Source organism: Stigmatopora argus, chromosome 5 (genome assembly GCF_051989625.1).
Source record: "Stigmatopora argus isolate UIUO_Sarg chromosome 5, RoL_Sarg_1.0, whole genome shotgun sequence".
Lineage (NCBI taxonomy): Eukaryota > Metazoa > Chordata > Actinopteri > Syngnathiformes > Syngnathidae > Stigmatopora > Stigmatopora argus.
In genome coordinates, this window is record NC_135391.1 from 13602711 (window position 1) to 13622162 (window position 19452).

At 40.5% G+C, this 19452-nt stretch overlaps 1 protein-coding gene across 8 annotated transcripts in view; it reads right to left on the reverse strand.

Annotated features, from left to right (window-relative positions):
• camk2b1 (calcium/calmodulin-dependent protein kinase (CaM kinase) II beta 1) overlaps positions 1-19452 on the reverse strand; it is a 45344-nt gene that overhangs the window by 23179 nt on the left and 2713 nt on the right. For 4 of the 8 annotated variants that reach the window (XM_077601689.1, XM_077601687.1, XM_077601686.1 and 1 more), the window contains exons 3-13: positions 16741-16800; positions 16602-16656; positions 15148-15213; positions 11840-11912; positions 9710-9812; positions 7196-7279; positions 6028-6122; positions 4495-4617; positions 4316-4399; positions 2548-2590; positions 199-288 (exon numbers count right to left, since the gene is read on the reverse strand). In XM_077601689.1, coding sequence (XP_077457815.1) covers positions 199-288; positions 2548-2590; positions 4316-4399; positions 4495-4617; positions 6028-6122; positions 7196-7279; positions 9710-9812; positions 11840-11912; positions 15148-15213; positions 16602-16656; positions 16741-16800 — 876 coding nt within the window. The remainder of the gene's footprint in view (positions 1-198; positions 289-2547; positions 2591-4315; positions 4400-4494; positions 4618-6027; positions 6123-7195; positions 7280-9709; positions 9813-11839; positions 11913-15147; positions 15214-16601; positions 16657-16740; positions 16801-19452) is intronic. The other 4 variants (XM_077601692.1, XM_077601691.1, XM_077601690.1 and 1 more) reach the window with 1 other exon arrangement.

Here is a 19452-nt window from a genome sequence, read left to right on the forward strand (position 1 = left end):
TGGGGTTTAATTGAATGAAAGATGGAATGGCTGCTAAAGATGCTATTGTGGAAGAGAACATGGTCCGATGTCATGCTTGGAGTTTCAATACAGAGAAGAGAAAAGGGTAAAAATAATAATAATAAAATAAATAGAGAAAGTACAGAAAGGGGGAGGCAAGAAGGCGGCATGCCCGCGGATTGTGCCGCCATGCGCTACCTTGTTCCGCCAGCCCCGCTGCCATTGTGGTACCTACGGTGCCCGAGACTGGAACAACAGAGGCCGGAGCGGTGGTCTGCCTGCAGCCCACTTTCCGCATAGGTGGGAGAGAGAAGGTTACGTCGTGAGGACGGAAATGAGCGTGAAAAGAGAAGTTGGAGGACAAAGAAGTCCGACCACAGAGCGGTTACAGTGTTGGACTGACAGATGACGACGTGTTTCAGCTTAGAAATGTCAGAAAGATCAAGATAACAGCAATCTGCGAATAGGCTAGTATAAATGTCGCAATAAACAGAGAATGAGCTATATTTCTCTACATCCTGCTGATTTCTCATAGATACCAAAACGTAACACCTCCACAACGTTTTCAAGAGACACTGCAGACTACACGCTCACGCCTGGTTTTGATAAGCCAAACTTATTCTCTATAATCAATTGAAACATACAGTCATGCCTCTACTTACAACCGCCTCTAGGTTCAGGTTACAAATTTTTTAACATGCAAATGAGTGCCTGGAGATACGAAAAAGATCCAAGTTACGAAATCCCCCCAAAAGTAAATGCATTTCCTTATCCCTTATTTTATTTTCTAAAATATTGTCGCTGATGCCTTGCTTCTCACTTTAGAACTTCGCTACACTCTACTGGGCTCTCATCGGCTGTTTCACAACAACCACTATTCATGTTTCAAGATTCTCTCTTACATACTTGTCAATGCAAAATGTTCCCCTTATTAATGATTGCAATTCCCCTTATTAAGCGATAAAAAACGTACAAATGCAACATGCACATATTTTCACTTACACACAAACACACACATAGGGCACACGTAAAAGTCTAAAATGTACTACAAAGTGGATGGCTTTCTGACGCCGTTAGATTTTGTATGGTTGTTATTATTTTTAAGACATTAATAAATCATTTTCTTATCATTTTCTCTCATTTTTGTGTGTTTCTCACATCTTTCATACAAAATTGGAACACTTTTAACGGGTTTAGTTGGTAGTTGTGTGAGGACCGTGGAACGAATTAGAGAATTTGCATATAAAGTACTGCTTTACTTACTAAATTTTCAAGTTACGAAAAAAGTTCTGGAACCAATTAATTTCGTAAGTAGAGGTATGACTGTACTAGCAACCATGTGTCCCAGTCTCTCCAGAAGTTTGGATACAGGCCATGCCCACGATGCCTTTTATTTCAAGAAAAGTCCTGATTTCATTGAGGCAAGCCTCAAAACAGCCTAGCAACATCGCAATTGACAACCTACGCACATTGCCGTACAAAAACAGAATTCTCTACTTCATCCAGCTGTGTTTTAAACCAATGATCATTTAAGGCTCGCACAACAATAAAGTTAATCGCAAGAATGACCAGCGACATCACTTTGCCAAGCTGCACTGTCAGTACACACTGAGACAAACTTATTCATAGGTCGATTTGTTTCTTGAGCAAACTCCATCAAAGACTCGAATAAATCCTCCCTTTAGTGGACTGCTCTTTGTTCCAACCGATCAAGTGCCGACAGTTTAACCAATGAGGCGTGTTTTATAATAAGTAGCACCTGACTGCAAGCAACTGAGTACACTTACATAAGGTGTCCTTTTTTGTTGGTCTGAATGAAAGCCTGCACCCACGACAATTCTTGCCGAGAACGGCATTTCATTCATTCATTCTTGTCTTTGTCCGGAAAATCCTTGAAAAGTTTTAGCCTACTCACCATCTGTGAATGCTTTTGATTCCTCACTTTTACTGAATTGCCAGTAAAGCTAGCGGAATTTTAGTCCATGTGCGGAGTTGCTGCTGGGTGCCTTGCACCTTGCATTGCAGCTCTCAGCAAGCCATCTTTCTTTTGTCTCTGGATATTTTGGTGCAAAGATAGCGTGTCGTGTGCCAAAGTGCCACTATGCATTCAACCGTTTCTTCGATGGATTTTTGTCATTGCAAATTAGACACACCGCAGAACCTGCTCTCTAAACAAAGGCAGATTGTTTGATCCATTTGCCCTGGAATGCACGATGCTCCATCTTTTTTCTCTTTTCACCATTTTCGTCAAAGCACTTTGAGCTCATTTCCACAGATTATTTGTGCACATACATTATGTTGATAGTTTGATGATTTGTATTCCACTGTAATGTATTTTTTTCATAAGTTTGAGCCTGTTGTGTACATTTAAAAAAATGTTTGAAATACATGATCTTTAGAAGACATTCCAAGTTTTCATTTCTGTCTCCCTTATACAAGCTGTAACACATACACAAACACACACACACATAGATATACATGTCCTGCCACGCAGAAACACCCCCACACAAATGGCCGTAACTGACAAGTGAATGCATGTGAACTTACCGGAGAAATTCCGAGAGACCAACATGGTGGTGAGTATGGCCCCCTGCGATAAAAAAGACAAATGCAAAGAAATTGAAAAATAATAATAATACATTACATTACAGTTTCATTTGGATTTCATGCTTAACAAAACAGATTTTAAAAGCATGTCATCTATTTGGTTTTGTGCAACAACAGCCGCAGAAAAAAATAATCTTTTTTTTTTTTAATAGACCACAATTGGAAAAAAGGGGCTTTAGCCTTATACAGAGATAAAGACAGCGCAAGAGAGAGAGAGATGTTTGTTTTGGTTGGTAGTTGAGAGTTCCAGTTGCGCATGGTCGCTTCGGAGCATTGTGGTGCATGCAACGTGATACAAGACAGTTGTGTCTATTACCACCATTACACTTACAAATACAAAATCATGGGATTTTGAAGGAAGCGGGAGCCTTTCTCCCTTTCGACTTGTGCCGTTAGGGGTCGTCCCAGCATGTTATCCTTTTCCATTAGGGTGTGCCTTTTGCATCATCTTTTCTGACACCAACCACTCACTCCCCAACTCTAGCCCTCTCTTCAACTGAGGGTCCAAGTACAATGACACGACTGCAAAGTCAATCATTGAACTGCAGCCTAGGGAGTCCACATGCCAAGCGCACATATGGAAACCCATTTGCTTTAACATGGGGGTGCATGACAATCCACGATGAGCACATAGATCCAATAATAGAACACCGCTTGAGTTCTGATTGGAACAGCTGTTCCTCTCCACATGGGCATTGAAGTCCCCCACAAGTGTTGGTGTGGTGCATAAGTGTTAGAAAAATGATGTGCAAAAGTTAACATTATTAAATGTTTGCGATGTTTGTTGTTAACCTAAAAGACCACAGGGTTTTTGCTGTCTCACTGCTAATGACCTCAACTTGACTAAACAAGCTTGTTCTCAGGCAAAGCAGATGTAATGTTGTTGTTCAACATGAAGTCACCCCATGCTAATGATGTAATGCTGAATTGAATTTAAAAAATCAGGGCGAGGCTGTTGAGGGAAAATGTTGGGACGAGACTAAGGGAAAAGAGGTTTTGTCTCCCCTTGAAACAAATTTAAACATATTTCCATGTTTAGTGTGTTCTTATTTTGCTCAGATGAAAGATGATTTTCCTGATAAAATTTCTGTACAAATGCTTTTCAGTCTCTGTGTGTGCCCTACACCTGACTGACAAGCTGTTTAGGGTCTACAACAGCGGTCCCCAAGCTTTTTCTCACCGCGGACCGGTAAAGCTCTTTCTATTTTCTCGCGGAACAGCTAATGGGGAGGGCGACAACTTAAGACAAAATTGTGTGGGGTGGGGTCGGTGCACGAACGACACCCACGACGGCAAAATAAGTCCGAAGCATAAAAGCAATTATTTATTATTATTGTTATAACAACTTTTCTCATTTCAAATAGGAGGGCGAGATTGAAAACTTTAATATTTTTTACTCTGACGGACCAGCACTAGTTAGCTCGCGGACCGGTGATTGGGCACCACTGGGCGAGTCCATCTTTTTGCCTGAGGTCAACTGGCAAAGGCTCCAGCACCCCGCAATACTGACAAGGATATGCTGTATTTAAAATGAATTGATGTTTTTAACCACTTAAGAAAACAGCTATAAACGCTGAAAGCACTTTTTCCGTGTTGAAAAAGAGAGAGAAAAACCCCTTTGTTTTCTTGCAGGGTGAAAATGCCGACAAGATTAAAATACCATTTTGAGAAAATAAAAGTTTTGATAAAAATAGCGAGACCCTCAGACCTTGAGTTTCCTCCTGGCGTTGAACTTTTTCAGGCACTCCACCGTTTCCTGTCTATGCATCATTGAAGCCACCGTGGACCGTTGCTAAATGACAAGATGACAGTTATAATCAGCCATAGGTTTACTGTACCGTACATTAAGATATTGCCTTGGCTAAGTGTACTGTATGCGCCACTTACGCAGACCCAGGGGTGCTTGAGGGCCTCCTGGGCAGTGATCCTCTTGGCTGGGTTTATGGTCAGCATCTGGTTGATGAGGTTTTTGGCCTCCGGTGTTACTGTGTCCCACTCTGGTGAAGGAAACTAAAAAAAAATAACACAGAAAGCACTTGTGTGAAGAATGTGCTGCTACATGAAAAGCCTCATTTTCAATTGACTTTTTATTTGTCTTTTTTAGCAAGAGAGGGACTGATTTCATCTTCAAATAAAATAAATATATCTATCGAGTTAAGGTTAGGAGGTTAAAGTGTGCATGTAATTCTGCTCGCAAGTAGTTGGCACGTAGTTAAAAATAATTTTGGAAAAAAGTGGCCCAAGGGGAGTTTTCTACCCCTTAAAATATGAATGAGAGCACAGAGTTACGCAAGAGTGGCCAAAAAAAGAAACAGCTACATGGTTGGCAAGTGAGTAAGAAGAGCGGAGGCCAAAATAGATAAAGAGAACAAATTGAAATGTGAAAAGAAACGAAGCCATGTAGTGGAAATTTAGGAAAATAAGATCAGAGCGAGGGGTGAAATTTGTTGACCAACCAAATTCCGAGGTGCAACAATGAAGTCAGTGGAAGTTTTTTGAAAAGCTTGGAGCTTCGAGATTTCCACAAAAGGCTAGCTCTATACCCTATTTCACCATCAAAATGAACCCATTTAAAGTTGAATACAAACCTGGGTTTTGGACCAGAGAATTACAGTAATACCTCGACATACGAGTGCCCCGACATTCGAGCAATTTGAGATACGTGTAAAATTCCGAGCAGACAGTGGACGCGAGAGGGTGGTCATAAGAACATCATGGGCACTCTTTCCCGTCAAAACTCCCTCATGTAATGTCTCTACGAGCACTGGGCGGAGGGTTGCATTTTTTTTGTGTTTTTTTCTTCCCGTTAGTCAGTGCGAATGGCGGAGCTTGTTCGCTAATACGAGAGGAGTACTACTTCACGGGAAAGTTGGCAAGTGGTCGTGCGTTATCCTATAGTGAGGACATATGTATGCATCATTTTGGGAATATTTTGAAGGGAAGACAAAAGCAAACAACCCTCGATAGGTTGCATTTGAAAGTCAGGGTGGAGGTGGGGAATTTCTAATCCAATATCCTGTTTTTGGTGTTTTTTCAGAGGGTTGGAACGAATTGATTTGTTTTTAATTCATTTCAATGGGAAACGTTCATTTGAGTTACTAGAAAATCGACATATGAGCTCAGTCCCGGAACGCATTAAGCTTGTATCTCGAGGTACCACTGTACACTATTTAACGGCAATGGATTGGGGAGTGAATTTTCTCAGTACTACAATTGTTGAATCTAGGTCTATTGAATCATTTTTAATTTATTCGTTTTTTTAGTTAACAACGTCCTTGATTTCTTGATTTGTTTGAGGCATGGCTGTGCACAAAAAGAACAGCACAACGTTATAGATGAATGGTTGCAAAGGAAGCAAAAGAAGATGAAACAGTTTAAGAAAGAAGTTCAAGAGAGAGAAAAGGCAGATTGGGATCTCACGTCGTAGGCCCCAGCTTTGATCTGCTGGTATAGCTTGTGCTGGTCCTCGTCCCAGAAAGGGGGATAACCAACTAGCAGGATGTACAGAATCACCCCTGTCAAACACACAGAAACATGCTTTTGGAATTGAAGACATTCTCTATCTAATCTTTAAACATTGTAAGTTAAAAAAAATACTGATTATTCGTAGTTAGAGCAGGCAGAGGGTTAGGGTAAACAACGTATGAAATGGGAGGCTTTTATGCATGCAACGCCCTCATCCATGTAGTTTCAGTTTTGTGACAGTCAGCATTTTAGTTGTTTTTTCCAAGCAATTCAATTGCTTTAAGAGAAACTTGGTTAATACTTGATGTGTACAGAACAATGGTTAATTTGTGGTGTCGTGTATGAAATTGCTACAGCATAAATTCCCCTCTGATCAAGCGGTGCGAGACGAGTGGGTTGTGGACATCAAGAAAATGGAGTGGAAAAGCTAGGTATTATCTACTGAAGACTGCGTTGACCAAGTGACAAATAAAGTGTTTCCAAAGAAGAGTTGTTGACAACGCCATTGGAACAGAAACAGGAATGCATTGCCCAGAAGTGCACCAGTAAAAATAATCTCATTTTAATATCTTCTGAATGATTATTTGTTTTTCAATTGCTATGCTTACTGTTGTGTAGAAGCGAGAAGCCTAAACATGTGATATTTACCATTCAATATTCAGTAGTCGCCTGACTTCCGATGTAAATGGAGCGAAAGCTAACGCTAACGTGTTGCGCTGTGTGAACCTGTTTAGTAGAATCTCGGGGGTAATCATGCTCTTGTTACTCTCTTCCCTGCTTGCTCACTTGTGTTGTGTTATGGTGATTTTGACTTTTAATGGTAAAATATCCCCAGAACTAGATTCTTAGGGTCGTACTGCCTCCCCTGACCTCACTTTCAATGCTTCCCAAACCACTCGTGTCGTAATAAGGTCAACGAGTTTCAACTTCTGTTTTCCTTTCACTCAAATGCCCCCTGGCGGAATCCTTTCCTTTTGATACGTCATTGGTTTCATCTATGCAGAGGCAAACTGCTACAAAACTGTGTGATCTGTGCAAGCGAGTCTTTCTAATTGATTTTCAAATGCATTTGGGCAAAGCACTATTATTTAATGGCGACAGTGGGACCTTCAGTCTAACTCACCACACGCCCAGATGTCCACAGGTTTGCCATATGCCTCCTTCCTCAGGACTTCAGGTGACAGGTACCCTGGTGTCCCAGCAAAGCCTGAAGAGAAAGAATATAAAACATTTCATTCAGCCAGTCATTAATTCAAGCAAGGCAAAATATTCCAATCACCAATTCCCCAATGTTGAGCAGAAAGATATTGAAGCAGTCAAGTGCTTGCCACCCCAAAAAATCCAAGAGCTTGACGTTTTTAGGCTCTACAGCGCATAACAACCTCCAAAGATTCAGAGAACCATGAATAATCTCCTTGTATGAGGGCGAAGGTAGAAACCATTGTTCGTGAACACAATCCCCTCTGCTATTTGCCCTTGCCAAATTAAACTCCTACAGTATAAAGAAGAAGCAATTCACAAACAGGACCCAGACAAGCAGGGATCCATTTTCTCTGGGTCCAAGGTACTATGAAGACCCGAATAATCGTATGCCTACGATTATTTTTTCAACTCAAATTTTCGCATGCCTACGATTCTTATTCGGGTGCCTACGATTATTATTTTTTGCCTCAATTAAGTCCGTGCAGCAGCAACATTGTTCTATGTCATTAACTTTCTGGCATAGATGACGTGACTTGCTATGAGCTGTCACTTGCACGGTGCTGTGCGCGTGCGTGCGACGTGAACGCGCACGAGGACCGAGCCTTCGCCACTCCAGCAGCACGGGCAACACCGAGCAAACTGCGTCTTCGCCGTGATTGGGCGCTGGGCGGCGATTCCTGTATCCTATTCTGCTTTTACGTTATACGCAATTCATTGCAGCAATTATTTGCAACTGTAATACAACTTTGCAACACGATTATCCGTTGTCTTGCTAGCAGTAGTATTAGCATGGAGAAAAAATATAAAAAGTACACACAATTTTCCACTGCCTACTATTATTCCGGTGCCTACTATTATTAATTCATTTGGAATTTTCCACTCCCTATTATTATTCCAGTGCCTACTATTATTCGGGTCTTCATAGCAATTTTTAAAAAAAAAAGTGTGGCAACGTTTAAAAGAGTTCTGTGGTCAAACAAATCACGATTTTAGGTTTGACAAGTCAAGTTTTAGAACAGCATATGTTCTCATCCATCATTGAAAAAGACTATATTTATCAACATGATAATGCCAGACCACACACAGCATTAATTACACCAAGACGTGTGCGTAAGCGAAGGATCCGGGTATTAAAACGGCCAGCCTGCAGTCCAGATTGTTCATCTAGTATGTTGAACATACAAAGAGGAAGGTTCGAAAAAGAAGGATGTCAAAGTTGAAGCTAGAGGCCTGTATTTCATACAATAAGCCATTTCTTTCTCGCACAACAGTTAAAAAAACATCTCTCGGCAAGGTGGACTATATACGCTACAATCCGACAGACCTTATACTATTCAAGGTTTCCTAATTTTCCCCAGACGGAGATTTGAGTTTTTCCTTGTCCGTTTTGATGTTGCGATGAGGACTGTACAGTATACAGTAATGCCTTGACATACGAGTGCCCCGACATACGAGCAATTTGAGATACGAGTAAAATTTTGAGCAAATATTTATCTTGAGATACGAGACAAATTTTGATATACGAGCAGACAGCAGACGCGAGAGGCTGCTCATAAAAACATCATGGGCATTGTCTTTCTGGTCGCAACTCCCTGGTGTAATGTCTTCACGAGCACTGGGCGGAGCGTTGCATTTTTTCAGTGTTTTTCCCCCCCCGTTAGTCAGTGCGAATGGCGGCGCTTGTTCGCTAATACGAGAGGAGTACTACTTCCCGGGCAAGTTGGCAAGTGGTGGTGCGTCATCCTATTGTGAGGACATTTGTGTACATCATTTTGGGAATATTTTGAAGGGAAGACAAAAGCAAACAACCCTCGATCGGTTGCATCTAAAATTCAGGGTGGAGGCGCGGCAAATAGAGCTAACCCGGGAGAAGAAAGGTATAAAAATGTAAAACTAAATTAGAATTAAGTTTAGTGTAAGGTTAGATTAAATTTATTTTTGAGTGTGTCTGCATCGTAATCCAAGTTCATTTAAATTTGTTTATGTTGCTACGAGCGCGTTGCCTTGCAAAAAGTCTCTCTCCCTCCCCTCTTTATCTGTCCCTCTCTCTCTCTCCTCTGCAAAATCTGTCTGATTTTAGTACTATTAAACACATTGTATTACTATTAAACAACTAGTTATTTGTTACTTTGTTAATAGATGGCGAATTAGAACAAATAAAAATGTTTTTCCAATCCAATATCCTGTTTTTGGTGTTTTTTCAGAGGGTTGGAACGAATTAATTTGTTTTTAGTTCATTTCAATGGGAAACGTTCATTCGAGTTACGAGTAAATCGACATACGAGCTCAGTCCCGGAACGCATTAAGATCATATCTCGAGGACCCACTGTATATAAAATCTGAATCTGATAGTATTTTCTATTAACGATGACGTCAGGTAGTGAAAAGAAAATGTGTTTATGTGTCTGGTATCTTGAACATTTTCTCTACCTACCAAACCAGGCCTGTTGCTCCCCTTGCACCTCAATGGCCAGGCCAAAATCAGCCAGCTTCACCGCTGCATTCTTGCACTTGCTAGCCAAGAGCAGGTTCTCTGGCTGAAGGGTTTGCACATGAACACGGAAAACACAAAAGACAAGACATGGATGCTATTTAAAGACATGCCACATTTAACTTTACCCTCCTCTGCTTTAAGCCTGACATGCTGTGCCAATGGTGTAAATGCTCATTGTCGGTGGCCCAGATAATGTGGCACATCTCATTATTCTCTGTCAGAAGAGACTCTAATAATGGGCCTCTATACCCACTTGGACACACGACTGTCTCTCCCTTGACATCGCACACTTTGTTTCATGGATAGGACCAGCTTAAATAATTAGCTTTGTTTGAACAGATGGGCTTTTGAAATTTCAGTTAAAAGATGGGTTCCCTGCATTAAGTGTTGCGGTTTTGGTTAGCAGTCAACTTGAAAGTCTGTCAATCACAACAACACTGTAAATCAGTTGTAAATCGTCCGCCATTTAGTCCCCAGCACCATAGTTTCTGCTTAGCACTGTCTATGTTTGTACACCGGGAGTATCTGTGCTTTTTTTTTCGCCCTCCTTTTTTCACATTGTGGCACCAAAGAAGAAAGCTGGGTCATCTAGCAATGTTGGTCCAGACAAAAGAAAAGTAAATGAACATTACCATCACGAAAAGAATAGAGAAAGGAGAGAAGCCGACGCACAGCAGTAAAGATAACCTGCATTCAGACCGAATTGTAAACTGTTCTGCAAAAATGTGTCTTGACACAGACCTTATGTCGCCAACAGTCAAAGTCAGCTAAACCAAACAACTTCCTGTTCACATAACCTTTGACTTTAAGGTTGAAATAGGACTTTTAGCGCTGGGTTGAAACTTGAGTACAGTGGTACTTCGACATACGAGCACCCCGACATACGAGCAATTCGAGATACGAGTAAAATTTCGAGCAAATAATTATCTCGAGATCTCTTAGATACAAGACAAATTTTGAGGTACGAGAAAGCCAGGTGGCCAAGACATGAGAGGCTGTTTATTGTCTTTTTTGCCGCATCTCTTTCGTGTATAACAGATATCTACGAGCACTGGGCGGAGAGTTGCATTTTTTTCAGTTTTTTTTTTTCCCGTCACTCAGCGCGAATGGCGGAGCGATCGCTAATACGAGGAGTATATATTACTTCTCGTTGGCAAGTGGTCGGGCGTTATCCTATTGTGAGGACATTTGTGTGCATCATTTTGGGAATATTTTGAAGGGAATACAAAAGCAGACAGCCCATCGATAGTGAAAGTCAGGGTGGAGGCGGGGCAAATACAGCCAGAAGAAAGGTATCAAACTTAAATACAAAATTTGAATTAAGTTTAGTGTAAGGTTAGATTAAATTTATTTTTGAGTGTGTCTGCATCGTAATCCAAGTTCATTTAAATTTGTTTATGTTATGAAACGAGCGTGTTGCCGTGCAAAAAGCGCCGCCCCCTGCCCCCTCTCTCTGTCCGTCTCTCTCTCTCTCCACCCTTCGAAATCCGTAAAATTTTAGTACTATTAAACACATTTTAGTAATATGAAACCACTAGTTATGTGTTACTTTGTTAATAGATGGCGAATGAGAAGAAATAAAACATTTTTTCCAATCCAATATCCTGTTTTTGGTGTTTTTTCAGAGGGTTGGAACGAATTAATTTGTTTTTAGTTCATTTCAATGGGAAACGTTCATTCGCGTTACGAAAAAATCGACATACGAGCTCAGTCCCGGAACGAATTAAGATCGTATCTCGAGGTACCACTGTATACTCCCTTGATTTCTATTTGAAATTCATTGAAAAAGTAACACCACCAATTTTGTTATACGCAGCTGTTGTATAATGACAATAAAGGCTTTTGATTTGATTAAATGTAAATTAAATTGAAAAGGAGTGAATTACTACTTAATGAATTTTTCATCCTTCTATATCTTTTTCCAGTTAAATTCTTGGTTGCCCCGCAGCATAAATGTTTGACCTTGAAAATTTTTCCACATTTTGCTCCAAATGTTTCAAACAAACAAAAGTGCATGTAGAAGTAAGATCCCTTGGTCAATGACAAGCACGTTGACTCGGTGTCGCTCACCTTTAGATCTCGGTGCACAACGCCCATTTGATGGCAGTGAAGCACAGCCTCCAGAATCTGCTGAATGCAGTGGCTTTGAGTAAAAACAGACAAAATGGGACATGTTATAATTTGAGTTTTCTACAAAAAATGCAACATTAAAGACGTTGAAAGACTTCCCTCCCTGTATGGATTGCGACACTACGAGTGTAAATAACATTCAGAATTTTTTGGTTACTGATTTAGTTGTTTCATTATACATGCCGGTTATCCTATTGAATTTCTTATTATAACATCATTTTAGTTTGGATATGACACTACAAGTTTGAATGCATTGACTTAATGACCTGTTATCATTTGAAATTGTCTGCATTGACTTAGCTCTCATCATGTTCCTCTGCTTTAAAAAAAAGTGCAAATTTAGCACGAGCGCCCAAAGGTAAAGCAGCTGGGTCAGTAAACCGGGTCAGGGGGTGTGCTAGCATGATTTGCACTCGCCTTTTCCCACAACCGCACATCCTCAAGGTAGTGCGATTGGTGCGGTAAGCATTAGCTAACATAGACGAGAAAATTTCTCCCATGTGCCAGATGAATGCAGAGTGTTGCGTTGAGAAAGGCAAATGTCCGGCAAAAGTAGAAAAATTTGATTCGCTATGGCAACCCCACACGGGACAAGCTGAAACTGTCGTAGTAGTAGTTTCCAAAAAACGCACAGCAAAGTGAGTGGAGTCACCCATTACCAATGCGGTTGGTGTCGGTAGTGCGATTGAGCCGTTGGTTGTTTGGGTCTGCATTTGAAATTAAATGTATGTATGATGCAACCACAATCTAAAATTATTTATACTAGTGAGTGGGGAGGTGAACATATTTGAATGATACTGAATGTTTAGACCAACTGTATGAATACATGTACATGTATGTATATGTATGTATATGTATGTATGTATGTATGTATGTATGTATGTATGTATGTATGTGTGTGTGTGTGTGTGTGTGTGTGTGTGTGTATGTATGTATGTATGTATGTATGTATGTATGTATGTATGTATGTATGTATGTATGTATGTATGTATGTATGTATGTATGTATGTATGTATGTATGTATGTATGTATGTATGTATGTATGTATGTATGTATGTATGTATGTATGTATGTATGTATGTATGTATGTATGTATGTATGTATGTATGTATGTGTATATAAAAGTATATTTAGTTATTAACTTATTTCTGTCAAAATGTCTTTTCCTGTGTCTGCATTCTCACCCTCTTGCTACAGTGACAATGAAATTTCACGAATACAGGATGAATAAAGTTATCTAATCTAATATTTAGAGGACTGGCCGTGGCCAGCCCCTGGAGGCGCTCTTGATTCGAAACCTTTCTCCCCTCATCATTTTAATTCATTTCAATTCAGTGAACATTTCCTCCCTGTTTCCATTTACACGGCAGCAGACACAAGCCGTTGCCCCCCAAAAGACGAAAAGAATACAAAATTGTTTTGCGCTCGTCCAACCCTCCCTTTAGTCAATCGCGCGGTGCATTTACGGACAGCATGCAAAACATAACACTCCACACATACAAAATTGCAACCTGAACAATACATGCAACTGGATTCGTTACAATATATAAAAACATTATTTATACATAATAAAGTGCTAAGCATTAGGGGCAATATAATAAAATCCCAGAAAATTATGCTTTGTGAATGCGTGTATTTATCTATTGTGTTCTGTGCTGAAAGCATGTCAAAGTTTCAGCCTGTGGATTTTATGATCTAAAAACCCACTTCTAAACTGCAGTACATGTAAAGTGTGTCAAGAAGTAAAGCCTACAAGTGTACGGATCAACCCTTTTCGGCTCTGCCCTCGGCATGGCCGTCTGGCATCAAGGTGACAAATGCAAAAGTTCCATTCAGCCGCTTTCTCGTCATCCAAACATCCCACTCTCTGCCTCTGCATAGATGAAACTCTGTCCACTTCACGGACCTGGTGATCCAGACTTACCAATACAAAGGTTTGAATTGTTATAGAATATCAAATTTCATAGATACCTATGAATTCCAAATTAACTGTATTTCACATTAACACTGCAATCACATTTAATAGTGTACAAATTTAAGGGGCTGTTTCATTCGAATGTGGGAAGTTTAGTTGTTTAATTGTGCAACACAGGCTGCGGTTCCTTGAGAGGCACAGCAGAGAACAGAGGAAGCGATCTAAAAGTAGCGCTTGTATTCAATGAAAGTGATTCACAGAGGACGCGGAGATCTGGTGCCAGGCAAATTTTCCAGTCCTACACAGAAAGATGCGTGTGTGTGTCTGTGAACGGGCGGGCTTGTGGACAAGGTGCAATGAGCGATTGTAATGTGCAGAATATGTGACGAATAGCAGGCATCAGAGACACGAAGCCAGCAGGATTCACACCCACTGAGTGTCTAGTGAGTGGGAGGACAGAGAGCTGTACGGGTTTTTATTTGAGTGTGTCAGGGTTCCAATCTCTGTTTTAAAACTGTCCAAAAATCATCCCAATCCTTGTCCTTTTTGTTTTGCTATTTGAGGCCTTTGTGTATTTTTGTAAGACTGACACAAGATCACGACAAATGGGGTCAAATTTCCAATGAGTTAGTAAGGATGGCAGAACAGGACTAGCACTTTAAGTAGATCCCAGATCATGTGGTAATGCAAAAATATCCTGAGATGCAATCCATTGGCAAAGCTTTTCACTAACTATCATTAAATAAGGGAGCAATAATTAGCAAGGTAATGTTCATTATATCGATCGATAGATTTTTTTAATGAAATTGAATCGTGAAACCATGACATTGGTGTGAAATATTGTCTGTAGTGGCTTACTTGACCAAGTTAGTTTACAAAGTCTACACAGCTGTGGCAACATGGACAACAACAAAGAACTGATCTCGTAATTGGGTGATTGATTGGTGGAGGGCAGGGCATCCGTTGAAAACACAAAAGTCAAAACAATAACTTTTATGGGCTGACAATGGACTTTGGGGGAAGGTTTTGGCCTAAACATTGAGAACCGTGTGACAAGCTCTCCCAAAAAACACAAGTTCCTGTCATGTCTATTGAAATATCAGGGCCATTTCATGATTAAATGTAAATCTTAAATGTTGCTCCTTTAATAACATCCCTTTTATGATTTGTTCCCGTCTTTTTGCCTCAGAAATGTTTGGTCAAATGTGTGTATGTGTGTGTTTGGGGGGGTATCATTGTAAAGTCTATGTACCTGCATGAATTCATTCTGAACAAGTTTGTGAGTTAAAAAGATCGGAAGCAACAGTGTGTCTGTCGAAAGGTCCATTCCTACCTGGCATCAGCCTCGCTGTAGTACTCTCGGGCTACGATGTCCTCAAACAATTCACCCCCGGTCACCCTGTATGGCCACACATCCAATTAAAGACACATAAATACACACAAATTGACAAAAACCGAAACAGAGTGTCATTTTTTTTTTCATCACCCCCTTCTATAATCCAAATGGTAACTATGGAAACAGGAAGAGGATCACACAAGGGAGAAAGCCGTGGTTGGCGCGGGAGAAGCTATGAATTTGACGGCCGGGGGTTCGTGGGAAAGAGTTACGCAATTGTATACGTGGAATTAAGAAGGAAGAGGAAAAGAAGGGAAATGGGAAAAGAGGATATCATAGCAGAGGCAGGCGGTGAGGAAATCATGAGAAGAAATGAGTGAAGAAACAAGACCAGATGAAATAAGTAAATAAATACAGTGGTACCTCGAGATACGAGCTTAATTCATTCCGGGACTGAGCTCGTATGTCGATTTTCTCGTAACTCAAACGAACGTTTCCCATAGAAATGAACTAAAAACAAATAAATTTGTTCCAACCCTCTAAAAAAACACCCAAAACAGGATATTCGATTAGAAATTCCCCGCCTCCACCCTGACTTTCAGACTACTTGTATCTCAAATTGCTCGTATGTTGGGGCACTCGTATGTCGAGTTACCACTGTAGCAAAGAGAAGGAAGGGTACTGTATAGAAAGGAATAGCGAGGATAAATTGGGCAGGAAAAGGCAAGGGGAAAAGGTCAATTTAACACACGAAAAAAGAAAAGAGGAAGTTAATAGAAACTAAATGAGAATGAAAAACAAGATGGCAAAATAAAGATGAGAAAATTAATGATGGTGAAATGAGAAGACAAACAGGAAAGTGGATAAAAGTCAACAGAATAATAAGTGCTGAATTAAGTTCCCTAAAAAGTCCAGTTGTGTGAGAAAATATAACCAAGGTAGGGGAAGAAAGTATATAAGTGGAGAAGTGAGAAAAGAAAGTGAGGAGAAAAAAGACAACAAATGATAAAAGGGAGAAGAAAACTAGAGAAGGGGAAAGGAAAAATGGAAACAAAGAAACAGAAAGAACAAGCAGAGGAACCTAAATGTGAAGATGAAAAGAGGAAGAGAGGGGAAATAAGAAGAGGAAATAAATGAAAAGATGAGGAAATGAGAAGGCAAAATGAGGAGAGAAAAAGTCAGGAAAAAAGTCGAGCGGAAGAGATTAGTAGTCAACACAAACAGGAGAAAATTGACTGACTGAATAGGAAACAAGAGAAAGGCAAAATCAATGTGGAAACTTAACGATAAGGCAACAGTAGGGGAAGAGAAAAATTAGGAGAGGAGTCATTTAAGAAAAACAAGAAAATTATAGGAGAAGAATTAGAAGATAGAAGGATGGAGCAAAAATATGACGATATAAGAAAGGGGACCAGCAAACAAAAAAACTGAAAAGGAAAGCCGCAACTTACAAGTCAAAGAGCAAATAGTGGAAGCCTTCCTCCGATATGCTGTCATGAAGACGGACTGCAGTGTCAAAGAAAAATACAAATTTTGTGTACCGATACAAACCATAATCCTACACACAAAAATGTGTGAGTGTGTCCTCACCAATGTTGGGATGTTTGAGCAGGCGACAGATGCGAGCCTCGCGTTCCAGCTTTTGGTGATCTGACAGTTGGACAGCAAAGTAACAATTAAGCAGGAAAAAAAACACCCCGTGAGGAAGGATACGTTTTAATGGCATACTAATAATTAAGGGTTCTGCAACAGTCCCTCAGACACAAGTCTTTACGTTTTTGTTACTCTTAAAATCTTTTTTGTTAATATCAACAACAGTAATAGACATTATGTAAGCCTTTTACATACGTAAAAAGTGGTACTCAATTGTAGGGTTGAAGTCTAAATAATTTGTCACAGGGTATAAATTGTAGAGAAGCACTTAAATAGATATTCGTATCCAAACCCTGAAAATGAGGAAACCGAGGTCAAAAATGTCATTTATTAATTCATTTTCAACACCGCTTATCCTTTTCAGGCGCTCGAGGCTATCTCTGCTGAGGTTAGCCGAAAGGCACCCTAGACTGGTCGCCAGTCAGTCATCCGGCACACATAGCGACAGACAACCATCGGCGCTCACAATGACAACACCACTGAGTGGCAATCGATCCCACGCTTAGCGATATCTTTTGTTTTTCGAGTGAGAAAGGTCTGTTCTGCAAAATATGCAGCGGAGCATAAATGGTGAGCGAGTTTTCCAATGGAAAAATATGGACTAGATGGAAGCTAGGCTACCTCGAGCGACACATTCAGCAGAAGTCGTTTGAATGAAAATGAGAAGTGAGAAGGACACGTGAAAAATAAAGTCAAATTTAAGTCAGATTTGTGCAAATTCTAGTGACATTTATTAAGATTTTTTATGTATGTATATTAATAAATACACCAGGTGATGCCAGGTGTGATAGTGGTGAGTGAGCAATTCTGATGTTGCTCACAGTGGTCCTCAGTGTGTTCAGGTAGGTTGCCCGAGTGCCCGGACATATGAAAAATAAGAGGGAACATTGGCTATCAGTGACTTGTCTAAAAACTGAAAGACCCAAATAAACTATATGATAATGAGCAATTCTTTATGCATCTGCCAAAATTTTGAGACAGGACGCCAGATAATTCTGACAATTCCTCATTAGTCCATTATTTTATGTTAAACCGATCATGGAGAATTTGGTCAAAGTTAAGTGACAATGCCTTGACGTGACATGTGGCATTAAGAGGTCAATCAGAGGAGATTAGCCATCGTCTCTTGCTAATAGTAGCAAAATAATCTCGGATGGGTTTAATCTCATTAAATGACACTTGCCGCACTGACACGAGAGTGGTGGGGGGTGGTATCAGAGTGGTGATGGCACACTCCCAACAGCCTAACAAACCTCCCAGCCTTGCTACCCCTGCAACTGGGACAGTCCAAAAATGAACAGGGTTGCCCTGTGGGTCAAGTCCATGTGAGTCCAAAGACCGCAAAAGCAATTCAATCATTTCAACTTCACTTGTCGTGCACCAAGTTCAGTAAAGCTAGATGTGTTTACGCCCTTTTTTAGCGGCGTAAGCAAAGCCTTTTTATTGGCAGCTGGAAAAAGCCACTTGATTACAGCCAGTATTGATTTATCAGAGGGGATGAGTCACATGGGGTCATCACTACATATCAAAGTGCAGCTTTGTAAAATAGACAAACACATGATCATGTACGAGTCTATTAGTGCTGGGAAGCAAATAACTTTTTTTAATCATGGTTAACCACATGTGGTCCATAGTTAACTTGTGATTAATTGCATTTTTAAATGCAAAAACTATTGTATATTTTAAGTCTAAATACACCTCGAAATGCGGCCCGGCCCGGCTGCTGAATGGTTAGCGCGTCGGCCTCACAGTTCTGGTTCCCAGGTTCAAATCCAGATTGGGTGAAGTTTGCATGTTCTCCCCGGGCCTGCGTGGGTTTTCTCCGGGTACTCCGGTTTCCTCCCACATTCCAAAAAGATGCATAGTAGGCTGGTTGGACAATCTAAATTGCCCCTAGGTATGAGTGTGGGCGTGAATGGTTGTTTGTGTCCTTATGTACTGCCCGGCTGGCCACCAATTAAGGGTGCCTCGTGCCCAAAGTCAGCTGGGATAGGCTCCAGCACCCCTCGCAACCCTAATGAGGATAAAGCGGTTCAGAAAATGGATGATAAAAAATACCTTTCAACACAGAAGTTGAGCAATGTACTTAATTTATACAATTTAAACTGAAACGCCATAAGAAATAGGAGTTGGACAGCTTGACTTTTGCAAAGATGAATGAATCAATTTTTCCGCTTCCAAGCAATCCTCATCACGATACTTTTGGGAAATGTATGCACTGTTCTAACACCAGGCTCTGACATCTTACAACAGCGATAAACTAGTGTTCACCCCAATCGCACGTGAATGGAATAATACGGAAGTATGGCGGCGCAACAGTGAAAAAAAAAAATGTGTGATGTTACAATGTCATTTGAAAGGGGCACTTTAATTTTCAAAATTTCTCAAAGATACTGGGCAGATTGGGATTAATCATTTGGTATTATATTTCAAATCATTCCAAGAAAAATGGAAGAAAATTTTTTGACCAGAGTCGCACTTTATGTATCTCGGGTGTTGTTTGGGCTTAATGAAGCAGCCGATTGACAAACCAATCGGTGCGAGATCCACAGTAATGGAGGCTCTTCTTTTACCGGTCGATCAATATTCCTACATCCACCGATGGTCACAAGCTAAGAGCCATGTCCAAAAGATATAAGAAATGCCAAA